This window comes from Octopus bimaculoides, chromosome 2, assembly GCF_046866305.1.
Source record: "Octopus bimaculoides isolate indiv1 chromosome 2, ASM4686630v1, whole genome shotgun sequence".
Taxonomy (NCBI): Eukaryota; Metazoa; Mollusca; class Cephalopoda; order Octopoda; family Octopodidae; genus Octopus; species Octopus bimaculoides.
The window spans coordinates 88,118,491-88,144,881 of record NC_142929.1 but is presented as its reverse complement, the minus strand read 5'-3'; the positions used below and the strand labels follow the sequence as shown (position 1 = coordinate 88,144,881).

General features: G+C 37.1%; 1 protein-coding gene across 3 annotated transcripts in view; it reads right to left on the bottom strand.

Moving 5' to 3' along the window:
• Nucleotides 1-26,391, bottom strand: part of LOC106875806 (uncharacterized) — a 144,884-nt gene that overhangs the window by 66,651 nt on the left and 51,842 nt on the right. Inside the window, exon 2 of one of the 3 annotated variants that reach the window (XM_089347130.1) lies at nt 10,537-10,563. The exons of the other annotated variants lie outside the window; for them this stretch is intronic. Within the exon in view, the coding sequence (XP_089203256.1) occupies nt 10,537-10,563 (27 nt within the window). The remainder of the gene's footprint in view (nt 1-10,536; nt 10,564-26,391) is intronic. 3 annotated transcript variants of the gene reach the window in all.

The window sequence follows — 26,391 nt, the reverse complement described above, 5'->3', positions numbered from 1 at the left end:
CCTTCATTGCTGACAACGCCTAAAACCATGACAGTTGCAAGAAATTTTGTATGCATAACACCTGCAACTTCAGAAAGGTCTGCACATAACCACCTGTCATTTCTTCTGTTAACTTTTTGATGATCTTGGTTAAAGTTTTTCTCATTTGAGAAAAACCAAATCAAATCTTCTGCTGGATTTTTCAGCTTGTTTAAGAGCCTTTTAGATCTGATATAGTGATTTTCTTTTGCTTTTTCAGACAGATCTTTCCTCATCATATAAGACTTATAACTGATGTCTTCATGGACAACATTTCTGACTATTCCTTCTGACAAATGGATATCTTTTGCAACTGACCTCATGAACTTTCTGGGATTGTAATCAATGGTCTGTTGAACTTGCTGGATAAATTCAGGTGTTCTGATGATTTCAGAGCATTTAGAATGCTTTCTACGCTTTGATACTGGTGATACATTTCTATCTTCAGTCTCTAGCTCCTTAAAAACTTTGCAGATGAAAGATCTGGCAACTTTTAAAAATCGAGATATTTCTAAATTGCTATGATCAGCCTTTATAACCACAGTAACAGCATGTCTCTTCTTTTCTTGAGAAAGCTTAGAGTCTGCCATTATTATTTTCTGAAACAAAGATTATACACAGTTAGGGAAAAATGCAGCAATGACCCAAAAATGTATATCCTCAAATACCTTACACACCCTGTATATATATGTATATATATCGTCATCATTGTTTAACGTCTGCTTTCCATGCTGGCATAGGTTGGATGGTTTGACTGAGAACTAGCAAGCCAGGAGGCTGCACCAGGCTCCAATCTAATCTGGCAAGGTTTCTACAGCTGGATGCCCTTCCTAATGCAACCACTCCGAGAGTGTAGTGGGTCCTGTTTATGTACCACCAGCAAAAGGGCCAGTCAGGTAGCACTGGCATCAATCATGCTCGCATGGTGCTTTTTACATGCCACTGGCATGGGAGCCAGTCCAGCAGCACTGGCATCAACCACACTTGAAATGGTGCTTTTTACATGCCACAGGTACGGGTGCCAGTCAGGTGATACTGGCATCAGCCACGACAACAATTTCACTTAACTCAATAGGTCTTCTCAAGCACAGCATATTGCCCAACGATTGAAGGGTATTCTTAAATGGGCCGGTTATGCAACACTGGCATAGGCCATGGCTACGATCTCACTTGACTTGCCAGATCTTCTCAAGCACAGCATATCTCCAAAGGTCTTGGTCACTTGTCATTGCCTCTGTGAAGCCCAGTGTTCGAAGGTTGTCTTTCATCATATCATCCCAGGTCTTCCTGGCTCTACATCTTCCACAGGTTCCCTCCACTGTTACAGTACGACACTTCTTCACACAACTGTCCTCATCCATACATAACACCAGTACAGTCATCTCTCTTGCACACCACATCTGATGCTTCTTATGTCCAACTTTTCTCTCAGGACGCTTACACTCTGTTGTGTATGCACACTAACATTACACATATATATTAAAGTTAGGTAAGCACGATTTTATATATATATATATATATTAAAGTTAGATAAGGCCGGTTTATATATATATATATATATATATATATATATATATATATATATATAGATATATATATAGGAGGTTATGAGTGGTAGTGGTGTCAATTAGACCCAGACATTTCAGGTAATGCCAAGTAAGTATTATGAATAGACCATAGAGCTTAACTATGGTGTGTATATATATATATATATATATATATATATATATATATATATATATATATATATATATATATACATATACATATATATATATATATATATATATATATATATATATATACAGGGTGTGGTGAAGAAACTGTCATCTAAATTACGCAAAAATGAAAATAACACTGACATTTCATTTTAACAGATATATTTAACAAAATTACATAAAACTATCTTGAAATACTAAAGAGTAAATTTATTCAATGAAATTGCTATTGGCTTCAACTCCAGACGACTTTGGAATCTTCTGCAACTCTTCTGTTTAAGTTGGTGAATGCTACCATAATCTTTGCCTTCAGTTCATCTTTGGTGTTATAACGAGTTTTATTGGTCTGTTGCTCAACTGTGACCCACACATAATAATCAAGGGGGATGCAGTGTGGGGAGATAGATGACCAGATGTTAGGGATAATGTGGTCACAGAAATTGTCTGACAGGCGAGCTGGCAGACATATTAGCACGCCGGGTGAAATGCTTAGCGGTATTTGTCTGCCACTACATTCTGAGTTCAAATTCCGCCGAGGTTGACTTTGCCTTTCCTCCTTTCCGGGTCAATTAAATAAGTACTAGTTATGCACTGGGGTTGACATAATTGACTCAATCTGTTTGTCTGCCCTTGTTTGTCCCCTCTGTGTATAGCCCCTTGTGGGCAGTAAAGAAATAAGAAATTGTCTGACAGCCATGACTGAGTTCTTTTGCTTGTGTTGCATCGTACAGAATCCTGTTGCTGGGGTCTTCCAGCAGCCACCCTCTTGACCCAGGGCAGCACTACCTCCTCCAGGCACTTGATGTAGGCCATGTGAGAAAGTAAATGGAGGCATAACGTCACCATCACTAGTGATCACTCCAAACACTATGACGTTGACTGGATGTTTGATTTTTATCACTCTCGATACATGTCCTCAAATTGCACTATCTTCAGATCGACACCCAAACACTCAGAAATGTTCATATTGGAGCTTCTGGTATGAATGCCAAACAGTACAGCATGTTGTTTGCAAATTTCTGGCAGAAAAAACTGTGCCATGGTGCTGTTTTTCTCACAGATAATGCACGACCAACTCTAATATACTGTGCAGCCAACAAAATCAAAGTCAAACAATGCGCATGCGCAAAATTAAAAGTACAGAATGGTGACAATTTATCTATCATACTCTGTATGTGTGTGTATGTGTGTATATTGAATAGATATATAAATATATATATATATATATATATATATATTCTTTCACTCTTTTACTTGTTTCAGTCATTTGACTGTGGCCATGCTGGAGCAGCACCTTTAGTCTAACAAATAGACCCCAGGACTTATTCTTTGTAAGCCTAGCACTTATTCTATCAGTTCTTTTGTCGAACTGCTAAGTTTCGGGGACGTAAACACACCAACACTGGTTGTCAAGCGATGGTGGGAGGACAAACACAGACACACAAATACATACACATGTAACTATGTATATGATGGGCTTCTTTCAGTATCCATCTAGCAAATCCACTCACACGGCTTTGGTCAGCTCGAGACTATAGTAGAAGACTTGCCCAAGGTGCCACACACTGGGACTGAACCTAGAACCATGTGATTGGAAAGCAAGCTTCTTACCACACAGTCACTCTTGTGTGTGTGTATTTATGTATATACATGTGTGTGTGTATACATATATATATATATATATATATATATATATATATATATATATATACATGTGTGTGTGTGTGCGCGAGTGTATACATATACACATTCAGACACACACACACACACACACACATATACACATTACAGATATGTATATGTATATATATATATATATATATATATATATATATATACACATACATGTTTGTTGTTTAAACACTCATCTTCATCTTTTGTTTTTTTTAAATTCTCAGTATATATATATATATATATATATACATATATATATATATATATATATATATATAAAGATATAAAGGGTGAGGGTGACCCCCTTTGGACATAAATGACTAAGGGATTGCATTGCACCTAGAAAGTTACCCTCTAAGGCACAAGTCCAAGTAAGGTTGCTTATGGAAGACCAGCAGTTGCCCATGCATACCACCACCGATGTTATCCAAGGGAGAGGCAAAGGCCAATACAGCATGGCACCAGTGACGTAGCCAACTCAATTTTACAGCTGAGTGAACTGGAGCAATGTGAAATAAAGTGTCTTGCTCAAGAACACAACATGCAGCTCGGTCTGGGAATTTGAACTCACAACCTCACGATCGTAAGCTCCTTCACACACACACACACACATATATATATAAAATTTATAATGAATATTCAAAAGGAATATTTTATTGAACTTATATTAAGTGCTCTATTACTATGAGCAAATAGATAAATATATATTTTTATATTATTAATAAAATTATTAACAATATTCTTAGGGAATCAATATTCGAATTTCTGAAAGATTTATGTTTTATATGACACAATAATCATTTTGAATTATAATTAAAATTAAAAATATACAAAATATAAATGCATATAAAAATATATGCGTACATAAATGTATATAAAATATATGCGTAAGTGAGTGTAAATATAATTCGATTAAAATATTATGAATGTCTAAAATGCATCTTACGATCATTTCGCGGATATTATTGCCTTTATAATGTAATCTAATATAGACAAGCATATTGGCAATAATTCCGCTCTTCAGAGATGTATAAAATTATTATTATCATCATCATCATCATCGTCATTTAACGTCCACTTTCCATGCTAGCATGGGTTGGATGATTTGACTGAGGACTGGTGAAACCAGATGGCTACACCAGGCTCCAATCTGATTTGGCAGAGTTTCTACAGCTGGATGCCCTTCCTAATGCCAACCACTCAGAGAGTGTAGTGGGTGCTTTTACGTGCCACCGGCACAAAGGCCAGTCAGGCAGTACTGGCAATGGCCATGCTCAAAATGGTGTATTTTATGTGCCCCCCACACAGGAGCCAGTCCAGGGGCACTGGCAACAATCTCTCTTGAATGTCCTTACACATGCCGTGGGCACAAGTGCCAGAAAGGTGACGCTGGGCACAGGTGCCATCACGATTTCGCTTGCCCCAATAAGTCTTCGCAAGCTGAGTTTCGTGTCCAATGAAGGAGACGACGTTGGCATGGGTGCCAGTCAATAAAATACTCTATAGGATGATGTTAATTAAAATATTAAAAAATATTAAGAATATTAAAAATATTAAAAATTACTGTCCTTTGAGAATTTGTAAATCCAATCCATCATATAATTTGGAAATTTCATAGTTTTCCTTTGTAGATATTTTATATCGTATATACTTTTTGATGTGTGGAGGCGCAATGGCCCTGTGGTTAGGGCAGCGGACTCACGGTCATAGGATTGCGGTTTCGATTCCCAGACTGGGCATTGTGAGTGTTTATTGAGCGAAAACACCTAAAGCTCCACGAGGCTCCGGCAGAGGATGGTGGCGAACCCTGCTGCACTTTTCCACCACAACTTTCTCTCGCTTTTTCTTCCTGTTTCTGTTGTGCCTGTATTTCAAAGGGCCAGCCTTGTCACGCTGAATATCCCCAAGAACTACGTTAAGGGTACATGTGTCTGCGGAGTGCTCAGCCACTTGCACGTTAATTTCATGAGCAGGCTGTTCCGTTGATCGGGTCAACTGGAACCCTCGACGTCGTAAGCGACAGAGTGCCAACAACAACAACAACTTTTTGATGTTGGTATGTTTTTCAGAATATTTGAGAATCACAGTACATTATTAGAGTAGAGTCCATCTTGTTGTTAGATTTATTGCGTTATTTCACAATAATTAAATATATAATATAATATTGGTAAATCCTATGAATCACATCCAATATTTAAATGTTCCATCCACTGCATATATTTTATTATTAAAAAATTTGGTAAGAATTGAGATAAGTATATATAGAATTTTTTTTTTTTTTTTGTCAGAAGATTCTATTTCAAATTTAAATTTAATTTAATATGAATGTTATTATTACTTACAAAAGTAATATAGTAGAATCTAGGTTCAAATTCTTAAGTGTTCAGATTTAACATATTTATTTTAAAATTTAATTTAATATAATTATGAAAGTATTGTAAATTACTAGAATTTGAGTTCAATTATTAAGTGTCTAGATTTAGCACGTATATACATACTTTTTTTACATATCAATACAAATGCTTATACAAATACACACATGTGTTGTTTTCTATTCTACCTTATTTTTGGATCTATTATAATATTTAAAGGTTTTGTAGTACCTATGTTTACATGCTGATATCGAGGCTGACTTGCTATTTATTAGGTTGTCAAATTTATATAGTAATATATGCAGTGATTCTAATGTGCATAAACAGTAATTATTTGATTTATGTGGATATGGTATGGCAGAATTTATTATTGACCAGTCCAATTTATAATTAATTTTGTTTTTATTGAGTTTCTGTATGTATGTGGCTAATGAAGTTGTATTATTATTTATATTTGGTTTAAATGAATGTATATGCGCTAGATATCATTGTTTAAAATTAATAGAACTCCCTATGTATAGGGAGTTCCATTATTATGATTGACCGTTCACTGAACACTATTCAATTTTTTTTTTTTTTTTTCTCTCAATTTTTTTTCTCCGTGTTTTTTTTTTTCTCCGTGTTTTTCTCCTTGTCTCCGTATTCTTTCTGTTGAAGAGCGTAGCTCGAAACGTCAAAGACTTTCCGTATTCCCGAGCGTCATACTAATATATACTTTTGTTATTTACACCACCTGTCCTCGTCTGTTGTTATTATTTGTATATTCTCCCTATGTATACTATTTTATGTGAATTATTAATTACTGTGACTATGCATTTATATACTATATTAAGTCTTTTACAATTGTTATTATTCATATCTACTCAAAATGCATCACTTCAACTTGGTGTCTCTACCTATAAAACGGGTGTGATATCCTGGTTTTTTGTGTAATTTTTGCTACCCATGGTAACTATTAACATATCTACATTGTCAAAGTTTTTTTAAACTGAGATAATATCAATATATACATAAACTAACATATGTATATATATATATATATATATAAGTGTTAGGTATATATATGTGTTAAATCTAGACACTTAATAATTGAACTCAAATTCTAGTAATTTACAATACGTTCATAATTATATTAAATTAAATTTTAAAATAAATATGTTAAATCTGAACACTTAAGAATTTGAACCTAGATTCTACTATATTACTTTTGTAAGTAATAATAACATTCATATTAAATTAAATTTAAATTTGAAATAGAATCTTCTGACAAATTTTTTTAATAAAATATATGCAGTGGATGGAACATTTAAATATTGGATGTGATTCATAGGATTTACCAATATAATATTATATATTTAATTATTGCGAAATAACGCAATAAATCTAACAACAGGATGGACTCTACTCTAATAATGTACTGTGATTCTCAAATATTCTGAAAAACATACCAACATCAAAAAGTATATATCATATAAAATATCTACAAGGGAAAACTATGAAATTTCCAAATTATATGATGGATTGGATTTACAAATTCTCAAAGGACAGTAAATTTTAATATTTTTAATATTCTTAATATTTTTTAATATTTTAATTAACATCATCCTATAGAGTATTTTATTATGTATACCATTCATTTTCACATATTTAATAATAACTTTATACATCTCTGAAGAGCAGAATTATTACCAATATGCTTGTCTATATTAGATTACATTATAAAGGCAAGAAAAACCATGAAACAATCATAAGATGCATTTTAGACATTCATAATATTTTAATCGAATTATATTTACACTCACTTACGCATATTTTTTATATACATTTATGTACACATATATTTTTATACACATTTATATTTTGTATATTTTTAATTTTAATTATAATTCAAAATGATTATTGTGTCATATAAAACATATATCTTTCAGAAATTCGAATATTGATTTCCTAAGAATATTGTTAATAATTTTATTAATAATATAAATATATATATATATTCAGATATGTGTGTACATATAATATGTTTATACACATATATGTATATATTTTATATATATATATATATATATATATATATATATATATATATATATATATATATCCCACGCACATCCACACACATACACACATACGCACATCCACACACATCCACACACACGCACACACCCACATACACATACACACGCACACACACTTCTCACCAACACAACACACTCACACAGACACGCAAAGAATCACACACACACAAACACACATACACACTAACAGATAAACCACCAAACCATGCACACACACACACACACACACAAACATACATACGCACACACACATTCTGTTATCACACACACACTCGCAGACTCTCGCGCACGCACAGATATTCACCTCCCTTTTTCACTCTCCTGTCTTAGAAAGAACTTTTCCCCCACCACCTCCTCTTCCGGTCCTTTCACAATGTAACCTCGTGGGCATCGGTGCCATTTTCCTCTTCCTCCATTTTTCCATTCTCCGAACTTTCTGTCTTTCCGACGAAGGGCTCCGCCCGAAACGTCATACTCTCTCTCCTTCCTTTCCCGAGCGTCCAATAACACTATCCGTATCACGTCCTCACTTTGTTGTTTTTTTGTTATTATTTTTTGTGTTTTTTTGAACCTATATATGTATATTATATATACTACACTCTCTGAGTGGTTGGCGTTAGGAAGGGCATCCAGCTGTAGAAACTCTGCCAAATTTAGATTGGAGCCTGGTGTTGCCATCCGGTTTCACCAGTCCTCAGTCAAATCGTCCAACCCATGCTAGCATGGAAAGCGGACGTTAAACGATGATGATGATGATGATGATATTATATACAGTCTTTTCTTTTATACATTTCAGCCTAAAGACTGTGGCCATACTGGATCACTATCAATGTAATCAACTTTTCAAAAGTCAATCATATGCAATTGGCTTTTGGTAAAGAAGAGAGTTTGACACTGCTGCCCTCTTTTGAGTTTCTTGCAATGATATAGGTTCATCTAGTTCCTTGGATAGTTGTTTCTTGAAAACATTTAACTCCACTCCATGAAGCCCCATGAAGATCCCTCAGATGTTTTGGCAAGGTTTTAAATAGTTGTGGGCCCTTGAATCCCAAGCTATTGCAATACATGGCCTTCGCTCTAGATGGGATAGCTGGGACCTTCAGAAGAGTGCAGTAACATCCAGCCCAGGGGCTGGTATGGCTCTCAATACCAAAGTTTGATGCCAGCCCCTCTAGGATCTTCCATACCTATATCATTGCACAGCTCTCTTGTCTCCACTCCAGGGAGTAGAGTCGTAGCTCCTTCAGTCTCTCTCAGTAGCTAAGCTGTTCCATTGATGCAATCTTCCTATTATAGCACCACTATTAACTTGGCACTCTGGAGTGATCACAGACAACTGAGTATAAATGTCCTCCATAAAACCAGTATAGTTTGCTGGTCCCTTAATCTGAAAGTTCTCATATTGCCACCATCTTGGTGGTGTCATTGCTTGTATCAATCCCCAGATTATGCACTGTACTTGTCTGTGGGATTGCTGCTCATTTTGCTCCAATGTATTTTTGTTGCAGCTAGCTGATAGCAAAGGGCTTCGAATTTACTTGCATGTTGTTTTCTTCAGCCCATTTATATATGGCATCAAGGTCTTTCTGTAGAAGATTAGCATCAGAAGGTTCCTTGACTGCTTATACTACTTTTGTGGCATTGGCATAGCTAATATATATATATATACATATATATATATATACATACATACATACATATATACACACACAAATACACACCACACACACACATATATATATGTGTGTATGTGTATATATATATATATATATATATATATATATATATATATATATATATATATATATGTATGTATGTATGTATGTATGTATTTGTTTTTACTGTCTTGTTCTCACTGTCCTATTCTTGTTAACACTTTCACCCTCCACAAAAAATTCCAAATTTTACTTAATTTGCTTTGCGGGAAGGACTGTTCCAACGAAGTTGCATATTGTCCTTGCCTTCGAAACACGGAGTAGATGGAACAGGGACAACTGACGAAGGGATATACTCTTTATGTTGCATGTCTCGTTTCTCTGTTTGTTGTTTATTTTTGATTGTTTGAAAAAAAGTTCGTTTTCTGTTTTCGTTTTTATGTTTTCATTTCTCATTGTGTTTAACGTTTTTTGTCCTGTACCCATATATGCATGTATGTATACATATAGATGTAGGTATGTACATATATGTATGGATATATGCATATATCTACATATTATTTATTTATAAATATATATATATATATATATATATATTACAAGCTTTGGAGGTGATGTACAGATATATATTAGAAAAAAATAAGGTATTCAGAGATCTGGATGGTTGTACACATACAAATATTTATAAACATGTCATATGTTTTTACAAATCACATATTTTCATCTACTCTAATAGATTCTTCAGATTTAAATGGTGTGAAGGGATTTGTCTCTTGTTATAGTATTAGTGAATGGGTTGGGGTGGAGAGAGAGACAAGAAGAGTAATGTGCAGTGTAAAGGGGTAGGAAAAGAGGGAGAGGAATGGAGAGATAGTGGAGGGTGAAAGTGAGAGAGTGTGTGTGTTGTGTGTGTGTGTGTGTGTGTGTGTGTGTGTGTGTGTGTGTATCTGAAAGGAAGTGTTTTGAACAGGAGATAAAGAAAAAAAATATTTTTAAGTAGGTGGCTGGAACAGATGCTTACTTTGGTTCAGCCAGCTCACCAGGAAGTCTGAAAGAAAAACGTTTTCAAAGTGAAAAAATGTATTTTTTCTTAATGTCAATGGAACATAGAAGGAAAGAAAGGAAGGAAGAGAGAAGGAAGAAAAAAATGTGTTTATATCTATACAGTTGGTCAGTTCTTTCAATAGAAAATGACAAGTTGATTCTTGGTCTGTGAAAATGGCAAGACCAGGTGGTTACTCTAAGAGGGGTCTGTTTTGATGAGGAATAATGAAAGTTATTTTTCAAAAAATTGTCTGGATTATTATCATCCTCATTATCATCATCATCATCATCATTGTCCAATGTTTGATTCCCATGCTGGTATATATATATATATATATATATATATATATATATATATATATACACATTATTATAAAAGCTGCAAAATATTCTCAGAACTGTTACTCAGAGTTTTGTGTTCCCATCCAATGAACAGGAACATGAAATTCTGAGTAACAGGCTTGTGAATATTTTTGGTATTTGAGTACTATTTTTTCCACATTTTTTTCCCCAATGTTTTGCACTTATGTACCTTCTTGTGTGTGTGTGTGTGTGTGTGCACATATATATATATATATATATATATAGTTAAAAAAAACAATAACAAAAAAACAACAAAGTGAGGACGTGATATGGATAGTATTATTGGACGCTCAGGAAAGGAAAGAGAGAGTGTATGACGTTTCGGGCGTAGCCCTTCGTCGGAAAGATGGAAAGTTCGGAGAATGGAAGAACGGAGAAAGAGGAAAATGGTACCGATGCCCACGAGGTTACATTATGAAAAGACCGGAAGAGGAGGTGGTGGGGGAAAAGTTCTTTCTAAGATAGGAGAGTGAAAAAGGGAGATGAATCTGTGCGTGTGCGAAAGTCTGCGAGTGTGTGTGTGATAACAGAACGTGTGTGTGCGTATGTATGTGTGTGTGTGTGTGTGTGTGTGTGTGTGTGTGTGTGCATGGTTTGGTGGTTTATCTGTTAGTGTGTTTGTGTGTGTGTGTGTGTGTGTGTGTATGACGTAGTGGAAGAAATTAGTAGCAGGACTGGTTAGTGGACGCTATAGACAGTGTAGGTAGAAGGTCAACAGGTGGTTATTTGAGTGTGTGTGTGTTCGTGTTTGTGTGGGGTTGTAGGTGTTAGGTACGTGTACGTGTGTGTGTGTATTTTGTATGTGCGCGTGTGTGTATGTGTATGTTTTCTGTGCGTGCGTGTGTGTTTGTGTGTATGTGTATGTTGTGTGTATGTGCGTTGCTGTGTACGTGTGTGTGCGTGCGTTTGCTATTGTATATGCGTGTGTTGTTTATGCCCATGTGTGTATGATTGTATGCGTGTCTGTGTGAGTGTGTAGTGTTGGTGAGAAGTGTGTGTGTATGTGGGTGTGTGCGTGTGTGTGTGTATGTGGGTGTGTGCGTGTGTGTGTATATGTGTGGATGTGCGTGTGGTGCGGGATTGTGAGTGTTAGGTACGGGTGTGTGTGTTTATGTGTGTCTGTATGTGTTTCTGTGTGCGCGTGTGTGTATATTTTTTTGTGCGTGCGTGTATGTGTATATTGTGTATGTTTTCGTGCGTGCGTGTGTGTTATGTATGTGAGTGAGTATTGTGTATGTGAGAGGTGTGTGTGCATGTGTGTATATGTGTATGTGTGTATGTGTGTTGTGTATGTGTGTGTGTGATTTTATGTATGTGAGGGGTGTGTATGTGTGTGTTTATGTGTGTGCGTTCATATGTGTGCCAGGTATGTGTGTTATTTTGTGTGTGCACTCCTGTGTGTATGTGTGTGCATGTGTATGCGGCTGTGTATGTAGGCATGCGCGTATATATGGGTGTGTGTGTGTATATATGTGCGTTCGGCTATGTGTGTGTGAGGGCGCGTATGTATGTTTGTCATGTATGTGGGCGGTATATGTATGAGGGCGGTATATGTATGTGGGCGGTATATATGTAAGGTGTGTGGGTATGTGTGCGTGTAGGTAGTGGTGAGATAAAAAGTGGAAAAAAGTAAGTGTAATAACAAGAGAATAATGGATATAATGTAAAGGGGACGAGGGGGGGGTTTAAAAAAAAAAAATTATGTAAAGTGTTGCAGGGACGTAAAGGGGAGAGTCATAAGGAAGAGAGGGCTGCGTTGAGTCCGAAGGGGAAAGAAGAATTAAAGTTGAAAATGTAGCATTGCTCCAAGTGGAGTCGCGAGGGAGTGGACCCATGGTGCAGGGCGAGGCCAAAAACGGAGATGTTAGAGGGAGAGTGGTTGGGCAGTTGGAAGTGACGGCCGACGGGGGAGTCCAAACCTAGCCGAACGTCCCTTAGGTGTTCGGTGAAACGGTCGGCCAGCCGGCGGCCCGTCTGCCCCACGTAGAGTTGGTTGCATAGGGTGCATTTGATGCAGTAAATAAGGTTGGAGGAGGTGCAGGTGAAACTGTGTGGAATGTGAAGTGTTTGTAGGTTCGATCCGGTGACAGAGGTAGTGTTGGTGATGAAGGGGCAGGTGTGACAGCGGGATCTGGAGCACGGGAAGGAGCCGGGTGGGGGTGGGGAGGAAGAGGAGAAGGTAGTGCGGACCAGTAGATCGCGTAGGTTGCGGGCGCGTTTGAAAGCGGATAGGGGTGGGTTGGGAAAAATGGGGTGGGTAGTGGGATCGAGCTGGAGGCGACGGAAGGCCCGTAGGATCCTCCGACGAAGGGGTAGGGTGGCAGGGTGGAAACGGAGTGGGAAGGGGGTACGGTTAGGGGATTGGTGTGGGGGAGGAGAGAGGGCGGTGGTGCGGTCGATTCGACGAGCGCGGGCGAGGGCGGATTGGACAAGGTGGGAGGGGTATCCTCGATGCATGAACAGACGAGCAAGATACTGGCTCGTTTGGTGTGGAATGGATGGGAGGAGAAGTTGAGGTAGAAGTGGGGGTCAGTGGGTTTGAAGAAGGCGGAGGTAGTGAGAGAGTTGGAGGGGGGGTTGATGGAAAGAGAGATGTCGAGGAAGTTGACAGAGGTGTCAGAGATGGTGGAAGTAAAGTCAAGAGCGGGGTGGAAGTTAGAGAGGAAGGAGATGAAAAGGCAGAGCTGTTCGCGGGAGAGGGAGGTGGCTCCTATACAGTCATCTATGTAGCGACCGTATAGTTCCGGGGTCGGACCGGAGAATTGGGAGAATACTTGGGCCTCAATGTAACCAACAAAGAGGTTGGCGTAATTGGGCCCCATTCTCGTCCCCATCGCGACCCCAGATTCCTGTTGGTAGGTATCTCCGGCGAACGTGAAGCAGTTGAGGGTGAGGACGAGTTCTGCCAGACGAAGCAGGGTAGGGGTGCTAGGTGTGGGGTCAGGGCGGCGGTCAAGGAAGTATTGGAGGGCTGAGAGACCATATATATGCGTATATGCATATATGCTATTGTAATTTTATTTTATTTTGAATGCAGCGTATATTTTATTTTATTTGATTTGATTTTAATGTGTTAATTCGAATATGATTAATTATTTACAATATGTATTTTGAGCCCATTTTTCTATTTAAGGTTTTCTTTGATATTTTTTAAAGATAGGATGAATCTATATTAAATTCATTTGTTTTGTTCATTATGCATCCATGACCGTTATTTGAAACAACCAATCAAACAGATCCATGTGTTTTAAATTTTATATCACTTTTGATTGCATTGTTATTCCTTTCCCATTTCTAACAAAACTGTCCGATGAACGGGAACGTGAAACTCAGAGTAACAGTCTTTTGTTATATTTCTGCTGCTTTTAAATAAAGTATATATATATATATATATATATGTATGGTGCTAAGACAATTCATCCCTGGTTAATTTGTCCCCAGTCAATTCGTCATTGATCAATTCATCCAAAAATACTTTTAAATGTGATTTTCAAGGGAAAGTTTAGAACAATCACTTTGGAATTAAAATTGTCGTTGGACAGTTTTAGATATTTTCTTCCTTTCTTTAACACCACCTCTCACACACACACACACACACACACACTCTCTCTCTCTCTCTTAAGTATCTGCACTGAACAGTTTACAAACAAAGATTTTCAAGCAAATTGAATTTAATTTATTCAATATGCCTACCCATCAACATGACTATCTGCAAGATCATAACTTCAGAGAAAGGAAAAATCAAAGTGATCAATCAAGAAAATTATATATACACAAAAAATAAGTTGAATGCAGATGGATTGAAGATATACTGGAGGTGCGAAAATCAAGTGTGCAAGGTGAGACTTCATACAGATGAAAATTATAAAGAGCTTAGGAAGATTGGGATCTATAATCACGCTTCAATTGCTGCAGAGGTAAATGCAAGGATAATAGTTTCAAATATTAAAGTAAAGTCGATTTCATCTTGTGATGCCCCTCAATGAATTATCAGTAGTGAAGTTCAGAATTTAAATGATTGTACATTGTTGCAAATACCTCTGTTTGCACAGCTTAATAGGAATACTAGCTGTTGGAGACAAGCTGATTCCAACTATCCTGCCACCCCTCTTACAAATGTTGGGTTTTCCATTCCAAGCGAATATTCCAACCTTAACAATGATGCAACATTTTTACAATATGACAACAGGATGAAAGATTCAAAACGGATACTAATATTTGCAAGTGACGAAGCACTTCGACAGTTAAAACAACACAAGAACTGGGCAGCAGATGGAACATTTAAGTGCTGCTCTAGTATATTTTTTCAGTTATATATATTTCACATTCAAAATGATAGTTTTAATGTCCCATGATTGTTTGCATTGCTCTCTGACAAAAGTCAAGACACATATAGTAGACTTTTTGCCAAAGTAAATGAATTACTGCAGAATAAGGGACCTGACAATATAATTATGGATTTCGAAAAAGCAGCCCATACAGGATTTCTGGAATCGTTTCCTGGGTCGAATTTGGCATGCTACTTGTTTCATTTAGGACAAAATACGTACAAGCTTGTTGTGGAAGGAGGATTAAACTGCAGATATCATGAAGATAACAGTTTTAGTCTAAAACTGCAGTGTTTTGTTGCTCTTGCCATCCTACTAGTTGATGATATTGTAGGTGGATATGAACAACTTGTAAATGATGATGATATTCCACACTCAGTTGTATCCTATTTTGAAAATAATTATATAGGATCACTTTGAGGAAGAAGACAGAGGAGGCGATGCCTTGAACATCCAATTCCATTACCTATATGGAATGTTTGGGATCAATGTATGATGGAGATGTATGACAGGTTTTAGAAGCCTACCACAGCATGCTGAAAAACACAGTGAATATTAGTCATCCAAATATTTGAAAACCTGTTGATGTGATTAAATGTGAGGAAAGGTTTGCCAGTACCAAACTGCAGAAATTTATGCAATGAGAAGAACCAAGCCAAAAGAAAAAATACAGAGGTATGAACCTGCATATAAAAAATGTCATGGAAAAATATGATCCAATTCACAAAATTATTTTTCTAAAAGCACACAATCTTAAATTTTAAGAAAAAATAAATATGTAACGCAGCAAACCGTAAAATAAATGGTTTTTTTAATTCAAATATTTATTCTTCCATTTTTCTAATGACCTTGGCGAATTGACTGAGAACAAATTCAATGATGACAAATTGCCGTCAGCAAATTGACCAGGCACCGTGTGTGTGTGTGTGTGTGTGTGTGTGTGTGTGTGTGTGTGTGTGTGCGTGCGTGTGCGTGCGTGCGTGCAACTTTGGAGAAAACAAAACGGAGATCATCATGTCAAAATGTTTCAAAGAGGATTAGGGGTACAAGACAAAGGGGAAAAGTGGTTGCAAATATAACACCTGCACTGGCCCATAATCCTCATACATGCAACATTTTTGCAAATTGTTGGTGGGACTCAAATGTTCCATTCAACATAAGCATTACGACTGACAAACAAAGGAGAGTCTATCGTATATGATCAATAAGTCTCCAGAGTGTTGCCATAGTAATGAATGTAAAAAAACATGCAGAGTGAAGCCACTTGGCACAGATTCTATATGGTGTACTCAGTACAAGCTAGGGATATATAACAGGTGCAGTGGAATCAGAGGAAGGTTAACAGAGAAAGTAATCTTTGTGCATAGTAGATGTATAGGAACAATAAACCCTAAAGACACACAGGAAATAGATTTCTTCAAGTATCCAGGGGGTGTCCTTAGAAGAAGTAAATTGTTTCTATTACCTTGGTGACCAAACAAGCAGTGGAGGAGGATACTCTAAAAGTGTAGTTTCTAGAATTAGAACTAGCTGGGAAGAGTTCCAGGTAGTGAGAAAAGTAACTAGAATCACAGAAAAGATGATAAAATATGTAGTTCTGCCCTTATTTAATTATAGTAGTGAAATACTACAGATGAACAAGTGATAAAGAGATCAGTGGTAGAGAATGAAGAGGTGGAGAGTGGATTTGATAAGGTAAAGGGCCCAATTGTGTATGTAGACATTATGTTTCCAGAACCTCAGTTTCACCAAGACACCAAGATGGATGGGTCTTCTTGAGCACTGCATATCACCAGTCATCCTAGTCCTTTGTCATCTTCTCCAAGAGATTCAAACTCCTGAGACAGTCTTTACCACTTTATCCCAGATCTTCCTGGGTTTCCTTCACCTCCACAAATTCCATCCACTTTAAGTGATCAGTATTTCTTTATATAATTGTCATATGAATTACATAACCATACCAGCACACTTTTGCTCAGGCACACATCTGATTTCTCTTTATGTCTAATTTTTCTCTTAAAACATTTCTACTTTGTCATTCATGCTGACTTAGTACATCCAATGGAGCATGCTAGCTTCATTTCTTTCAAGTCTTCACATATCCTTTTAATTCAGGGCCTATGTTTCCCTGTCATGTAGCATTGTTACATGGTTGAAAGCATCATATAATCTGTCTTTTATTTCGAGAGAAAAAATTTTGATACCATCAGAGGTAATAGCTCTCTGAACTTTCTCCATCCATTTCTTATTCCAGCAACTATACTTGCAGAACATCCTCCTCCACTGCTGATAAGATAACATGGGTAACAAAAGCAGTCTAATACTTCTAAGGAACCTCCTTGACATTGCAGAAAGTCTATCTCCTGTGTGCTCTTAGAGTTTATTGCTCCTGCACAAAGTCTACTATCTGTGTTAACTTGCCTGTGGTTCCACAGTACCTCATGAGTGTCTGTAGTTTGCATTGGATAAGCCATATTCAATATGACCTCATTTTTTTTTCTACATATTGAGCAAGACCATTTTCCTGATGAAAGGAGAATTTTGTATGTTTTCCTACTAACTAAAACTTTGGTCTTTACTGAGTTGACTTTGAAGCCTTTTAATTCCAGGTTCTGCTTCCACTCTTGGAGTTTCCTTTCTAATTCTACAGCAGATTTAGCTCTATGAATGAGGTCATCAGCATATAGCAGTTTCCATGAGCAACTGAACTTAAACACCTCTGTTATGACCTGAAAGACAATAATGAATTGGAAGTGAGTGAGAACCAAGTCCTGATGAAATCCAGCCTGCTCACTAAATTTATCATTATATCTGTTGTTAATTTTTAGCTTATTGACAGCACCTCTTTGCATGGCTTGCAAGGCTCTCGCAATCCCTTTGTCTACCCCTAGCATACTCAGTGACTACCAGACTGTAGAATGAGAAACCCTTCTGAAGACTTTCCTCAGCTCAACAAATGTTAAATGCAGTGGCTTGCCAAGAACATCTGCAGTAGCCTCACTAAGAAGAGGGTATATGTAGTACTTCTTGGCACAAAACTGAACTGCATCTCATTTATCCATAACTTTCATTACCTTGTACAACAATTTGATACCAATATAATTATCTCTCTCTAAAGTATTTCCTTTAATTGTGTAGTAGTTGACTATAATTTTGCTATGCCAGTCACTGGGTATGACACCTTCCTGTACAATCTGGCTGTCCATATGGGTAACTATGCAGTATCCTACACCACCAGGTATTTTAAGCACACCAGCTGTAATTCCTAATGACTGCCTAAGGGCTTTTCTTGCCAGAATATGGCTGGTCCTTCTGATCCATGTAAGGAAGACCTTCTTTCTCCCATGCATTCTTCACATTTAATAACTTTTCACAGAGGCACTTCCTTGCTTCTTTCTTTTTAAAACCACTAAATTCAAGTATACTAATATCCATATGTGCACACTTCCTCCTACAAGGTTTTGATTTTCTCTAATACGATGCCTTAGAAGAGAAGCGGTCACATCAAGCATATTCATAAATATCAATATTTATTCATAAACAAATCCATAGGTAAGAAGAAAAATAGAGAAAACATAAGAGGTGACAATATGGTAGTTCAGAGGAGAGAAAGTACTGGCTGGCAGCACAGTACATTGAAGTTAGAGTGTATTGGATGGACGAAGAGGGAATGGTGGTGGCCTTATGCAATCACTTATATATGAGTCTGCTAAAAGGCAAGAGGGCTGAGTGATGCAAATGATGCAATCAACACAGAAGGTAGGGTGATGAGAAATGCAAGATGGAAAGTTAGACGAGAGAGGGACCAAGACTGTAAGGTGAAAGGGAATAAATACAGGCCGAGCAAGTTACAAATACTGCAGCCTTTAGATGCTACATTTGAGTCAGAATACATGTTGCTATGGATGTATAAATCTTCTGCAGCATTGCATATAAAAAATTGGTTTAATCCTTTGTCATCTCCTCCCTGAGATGCAGCATCTTCAAGTCATCTCATATCTTCCTTAATCTCCCTTTTTCACAAGTTCCACTAACTTGGAGTGCTTGAAACTTCCTAATGCTGCAGTCATCCTCCATGGGTATCATATGTCAATACTAGTGTAGTCTTCTCTTTTGTACACAATACTCGATTCCTCTTACACTTAATTTTTCTTATTCTCTTTATTTACCACACTGCTGTCAATTTGAATTGTTCACCCCCTCAGTTGATCAGCATGAGGTCACTTCTCTTTATTCTATGTGTTCTCCATATTCAGCAACATTAGGATAGCATTTCCACATCATTTACTTGTCTTCCATGGGTGCTATTTTGACAGCAAGTTTTATGTCAGAGTATCTTTCTGCTAGAAAAGTTGGCTACTCCATGGCTTTGTCAAAAATAGTAGGAGTTTCCTCTATTGGTGGGAAATTGATTTAACCTATTGATGGGACCCTGACAAGTATTACAATTCCTGGTAAGAGTAGATCTGGAAATAATGGTAATTAAGGAGTAACTCCACGCTCCTCATAAATCCAGAACACCTGAGTTGTCGCCTCAGTGATGCAGCTTAATGTCGTACCTAGGGCGGACACACGCACACACACACACACGATTGATTAGCTCGTTGGAAACCTGTAATGTTATTGCTCACCAATAGTGATTCAAGCGTTTTTGTATACCCTACCCCCATTGAATAAGTGGAATTATATAAAGGGAAATAACTTTGAAAGGCTTATTGGATGTTATTTATTCCCCATTACCAGCCCCCAATTAAAAAATTAAAAAAGACATAACATTTAAAAAATTTAATTAATAGAACAAATGAACAGATTCCATTAATAAGCAATTCTGCACTTATGTGTACATATAACGTCACAGAACGTCACTTTAATTCGTAGTTTACGTTTCTCTTGTTCACTTCCATGATCTAAATGTTGTTGACTTCTGCAGGGCTATCAATTGGTTGGGAAATATTTTATATGACTGCTACAAATCATTTACATCATTGGACCCCAGATGCCTCCTATTTAGAATCACAATTATTCTCCTCCTGTTGCTGGTTCAATCATTCCAGAAACTCAGTGTTGTCTTAACTACACGTTCTGCATGATGTTTACGTTTTGCAACGTTTTCACCACTGACGTGATTAACAAGCAGAACGAACATACAAGTAAATCTCGGCGCGGGTGATTGACCTGCTAGAAATATCCTACAAATTTATTTTCTCATAGGCGAGGGACCAGGCACATGGTAGTTGAAGGGACGATAAGGATTTAAAAGATGTGTAATATTTCCACGTTTAATAAAGTTAAGACGGTTTTTAACTTTGTCCAATACCATGGCAAAGAAAGAAATATATGAATGTAAACTCTATCTTGTCTTCTTGCTAATAAAGAAGTGGCAAGCTGGCAAAATTGTTAGTGCGCTGAAAGAAACAGTATTCATTCTGGCTTGCTACGTTCCCAGTTCAAATCTCGCCGAAATCAACTTTGCTTTTCCTTCCTCCAGGGTCCACAAAATAAACTTCCCATCAAGTAAATTAAGTTTATGTGACTGACTAATCCCACCTTGCCAAAACTGCTGGCCTCGTGCCTAATTCATAAAAAGTGAACGTGCAAAAATTTCTCTATTTTGATTGTGGGGTCACGATTTCAAATTATAATCTATCGTTTTAGAAAAGGGCACATTAGATTACGTGGTTCTTGGTGTGCCATGGTTTGAGAAAAAACAGAATGATCAGAGCTGGAATGCCAGATCAAACAACACTCGGATTGGCAATCAAATATTACAGCGGGGGGGGGGGGGTTGTTATTGCACCCTTATGAATCGTGTCCAATTCATAAATTGATTTACAATTTGCTCAGTAAATACATAAATGGATTAGAAAAAGAATTGTTAAATAATAATAATGATGATGATGATGGTATTGGTGGGGGATGGCGGCAGCAACAGCAGCAGCAGCAGTAGTAGTAGTAGTAGTAGTAGTAGTAGTAGTAGTAGTATACTGCTCGTAACAATCTGACGACGGTTTACACAGAGAGGCGTTGACGTCATTGTGACGAGATAGCTACGTCACAGATGTTTAGATGAGACAAAAAATCGATTAAATGAATTTTTGGAGGGTTGGCAGCACCTGACAGCAAACTAGAAATGGATATGCTAGCAAATAAAATAAATGATTATTTAAATATAACAATAATAAAAGAAAATTGTGGAAAAGATTCCAACTGTCAAAAGGTGAAAATTCTTGCCGTAAAAAAAAAAAAAGCATTGGTGGTGAAGAGAAAGGTATCGAAAGTTATCACGTGAATATTTCAGTAAAGAAAAAGGAAAAAAATTTAGAACTTGAGCAAGTAAATAAGATGCCTAATGGTTTCAAACCTCATCACTACTACTGCTTTTCATCCACCTAAAATAGTTATTCAAAACAGCTTTAAATGTCATATACATTGACATAAAATTTATTTATTTTTATGAAAACTGCAAACCAAGAAAACGAGTTGCAATTTTCATTAGGCAAAAGTCACTGTAAAAACAAAATAATGAAAAAATATTTAAATCATTAATTGACAATACAAGACACGTGTGCAATGACAACACAGTTTATATTGGTGGTATCTTACAAATGAAAACAAATTTACGTTTTATTCAATATCTTGAAACGATGAAACGGAAAAAGAATTATGGTACTGAAGTTTTCCTGCGGCTTTTATTTTTCTTTTCTGAATTTAGATCAGAAACTGGGTGGAGGCGAAATTGCTCCAGTACTTGACTGGTACCTTGTTTTATCGACTTCAGAGAGATGAAAGGTAAAGATCTGAATTCTAAACGTTGCAGATGTACCAATCCGCCGCCGAGAACTGAAAGTCGTAGTACTGAAGTTACACTTCTTGAAAATTTGAAATGCATTTCTTTTTAACCATTTTTTTAAAGATGCAATGTAGATTAAAATAAATTTAGCTAGATACTCTTCTTTCCACCAATCACTTTAATATGTGTGCTGGTAGTTTTTTTCATGCCACTGGCACTAGTGAAGTTATCAAATAACTTGCAAGGCAGGAATAGAACAGGAAAAGGATAGAAAAAGGAAAACACCACCCTGACTAAGTGAGGGGAGCATTTGAGAGATGGGGAAGGTGGTTTTATACCAGGTGTTGAGGAGAGGTTAAAGTATGATGTCCCTCTATAACGGAAGATACATGACTACCCTAGATAATATGATTGGGTAGGAGTAGCTAGTAAGAAGATAATATGGTAATAATGATGGAGTGCCAGATCAAACCCTAAACGAACAAGAGAGGATATGTGAAATGGATCGGGAGGTGGAGAAGGAAATGGTGGGGAGATATAAAAATGTGACAGATGGATAAAGGTGAATATGGTGACGCTCGATGGAAATTATCGGTATTGAGCAGGAGGGAGGTAAGGTGAGAGAGACAGAAGTGGTTCAGGGGTGATAAATCAGAAGTAGATGACCAGCAGGGTTTAAGAGAAAAGTATAGGGAGGTGAAGTGTTACATAGGGTTGCAAAAGTGACAGGGCATGGGCAGTTGATACGAGAGGGTATTTGGATAGTAAATATGGGAGGTGTTAAGATGAAGTATAGCTGAGGAGGGGAGGAAATAACTGGAGGAGAAAGGTGGACATAGTGTTGGAACATAGTGTTGGAAAAGATGAGAATTAAGGATGGAATGGGGGGGGGGAGGCAGTAACTCGTTATGCAAAGAGTTCAGGAATTTAATATGTGTAGGGGAGGGATGGATGTTGGGGAAGAGTGGGGAGTTAGGGAGATGTGATGTGGTGAATGCTTGATGGATCAGGATGGGTTTAGGGATAGAACCTAGCATGTACAAGCACAAACAGAATTATTTGTAAGGCCTCATTTTTGCTGTGCTGACTGGATCTCAAGCACAGCAAGCCACAAAATTTTCTTGGCCCTTTGTCATTTCTTCCATGTGGCTTAGCATCTTGAGATCTGCCTTCACTACTTCATTCATGTCTTCCTAGGTTTCTCTCTTCCACAAGCTCCATCTACTTTAAGCACCCAACTTTAAGCAGAAATCCTCATCCATATGCATCACAAGACCAAACAGTTGATTCCTCTTACACTTAATTTTTCTCTCAATACATTAGCACTTTGTCATACATGCACACTGATACTACACATCCAATGGAGGATACTAGTTAGTCTTTGCATGACCTCTGCATTTAATGCCCATCTCTCACTACCATGTAGCATTGTTGTTCATACACAGGCATCATACAATTTGCCTTTCAGTCAGAGAAAAACCTTTTATTGCTCATAGAGGTAACTTTCTTCATCCTATTTTTATTCTAGCAACTATTCTTTCAGAGCATCTTCCTCTCCTGATAATTCACCTAGGTAACAGAAACTGCTACCTTCTGGGGGCCTCCTAGGCATTCAAGAAAATCTTTTTTGTATGTGTCCCTTTGTAACCTTAACATTTAAAAAAAATATATTTCATACCTTTGTAGGATTTAATAAAATTTTTATGGGTTGTTTTTTTTGGGGGGTCACCCTGTATGATGGTGTGTCTGCATATGATGCTGCTATAAATGTTCTATCAGTTATATATGTCAAACCAAAGAATGAAGTATATGCTCTGCATGTTTTATTCTACTTGTTGACAAGAGTTTATGATTCCCTGGACCAATATTTACAAACATTAAATATATTAGCCAGTAATTGTTGAACAATACAGCGATAATAGAATAAGGAATGCTTTATTAACAGACTTTCTTCCTTCCAGATAAGACAACTTTAGAATAAAACTTTGAGCCTTAAGACTGCATGTGAACAGATATGCTCTGAAATGGCTTAAAATCACTGCTTTTTTTTTCAACTTCTCTCAATTTGTGCTGCTGTGATTGATCCTCCAAAAACTCAGTGGAACACACTACTTGTACGCTTTCAAATCATACTTCAATAGTAACAGCATTTATCTTTAAATGCCAAGGATAAGCAATGTAACAACTTTGTTAAGAAGTGACATTACCACAAAGTTTGTTGATCTCCTTAGTCTACATCTTCAGTGGTATCCACAATAGTTGCACTTTCTTTTGCTTCATCTCACCGTTGTTACATAAGAATATTAGTCATTAGTGGACATAGGAAGCTTAAAAAAAGCTTAATTAACAAGGAAGTAATAAACACAAGTGGAAGGTAAACCCAGAAAATGGCTATGTCCTGAAGACAAGTACCACTCTTATTTCAAAGGTTATTGGAATGTGTCAAGCAAGTGTAGAATTCTCAAATTATCTGTTATCACAGATCTTTGCTGTGATGTTATCCTAGGAAAAAAACTTGCTTGAACACTACTCTTCTTTTGAGGTTTTATTTAATAGGACTAAACCTACTCAGTCTGTAGTCTCTACTGTTTTCATACCTCTTCCTTTACTGTTTAGTAATCTTACTATTGATTGCAAACCCTTAGTTGCAAAATCTAGTCAGCATTTTCCTGATGACCAAGAATTTTAAATTCTGAAGGAATATGCTTGCTAAAGGTGCAAATTAATGAACCAAGTCTCCTTGGAAAGCTAAGGTGTTGGTTACATCTGGTGATACTCATAAGAAACAAGGGGTTGTTGATTATTCACAGACAATGAATAACTAGATTTCTTCTCTCTACCAAACATTCAGAAGATGATCTGGGAAGTGTTTCAATGTGATACCTTCCATACACTGAACCTAAGAAGTAGATGATGATAGAAGATAAACCTTGCACTGAATTCAAGGTTGATTCCTTCTGGAATCATTCATAGTGTTGCCAGCTTTCTATATGTAATTGATGACAATTAAAAAAGGATTGCAGCCACCTTTGCATATATTCATAATGTAACTTTGTGTAGACTTAATCAGTGAGAAAATATAAACTTATTTTAAACAAAAAAAAAGTGTACATTTTATTCTAAAGCTTTTAATCAACTGAGTTACATAATTAATACAAAGATGCACCACGTTACTGTACAACTTCACACGACAATGCCAATCAGCAGACTGATACCAGCATGGGAACCAGTCAAGCAGTATAAATATTTCTGGGGCTGTAGATATATATAGCGCTGTGTTCGTTGCTCTATTTTCTTTCTGTAAAGGATAAAACTAAGGGTTTTTTTATATATTTGTGTGCGGTATGTAATGTATAACATGTGGGGGGGGGGGTCTGTTTATATGTAATGGTACAATTTGCGGGGGTGGTATGTGCTGGGGATGGTGGGGGATAGTTATATGCAGGGTGTCCACCTTATGGGGGTGTATGTATGTGTACATGGGTGCATTGTGTGTCTTGGTCAATCTCTTTTTTGCCGGGCCCAAGGGCGTTTGCAGAAGGTTGAGGCAGGGGACTTGTGGTTGCAGTCATGCAGGTACAATAGAACGTACTTTCTTTCATGCAGACAAGGATTAAAAATCTCACTCCTGCTACTGAAGTAAACATCCAGGTGTTGGGTACCATTTAAAATTGCTCTCTTCCCAGCCAGGCATAATCTGCACTTCCTGCTACTATTGAAGTACAGCTTGCATCTTTCTATAAGCTTCCACTTTATGCTGTACTCTGTGTCACTTTCTTTTAAAGCTCTTTTGCAGCATTACATCTCTCTGGGATGTTGAATGAGGACTTGTAGTTATCCTAGCAGGTTCTGAAGTGGCCTTCCATTGCCCCGCATATTTCCGTACACTTAGTTGTCCATTGGCTCCTGTTGCTTTTACTTCTACCTCGTAAACAACTGTTTCCTTATTGCATTGGCTGTTTAGTGGACAAGTTGTGTTACCCCTACATGAGCATCCTTCCTCAGTCTCAGGTCTGAGTCTACCTAATAAATTTTTTTTTTTACACTAGGTGCACAGCTTAAAGATAATCTCAAGGTATGTCTATTAAATATTTTGTAGGATCTATTGGTACAGGGGAAGTGTCAATCAATTAAACTAAGGAAGATTCTACCTACTCTGATCCTAATTTTAAGAGAATGGCAGTGTGAACCACAGTACTTTCTGGTGGCACTTTCTCTTGGTGGGTCTAGGGTTTGGCATGTAACTAATACTATCCTTAAAACCACTGGCAGCCAGAGCCTAGTTATAGTACGGGGAAGCAGCATCAAAGGTCTCTTTGCTTGAAAACAAGCTGGAGATTCATTCTACTGC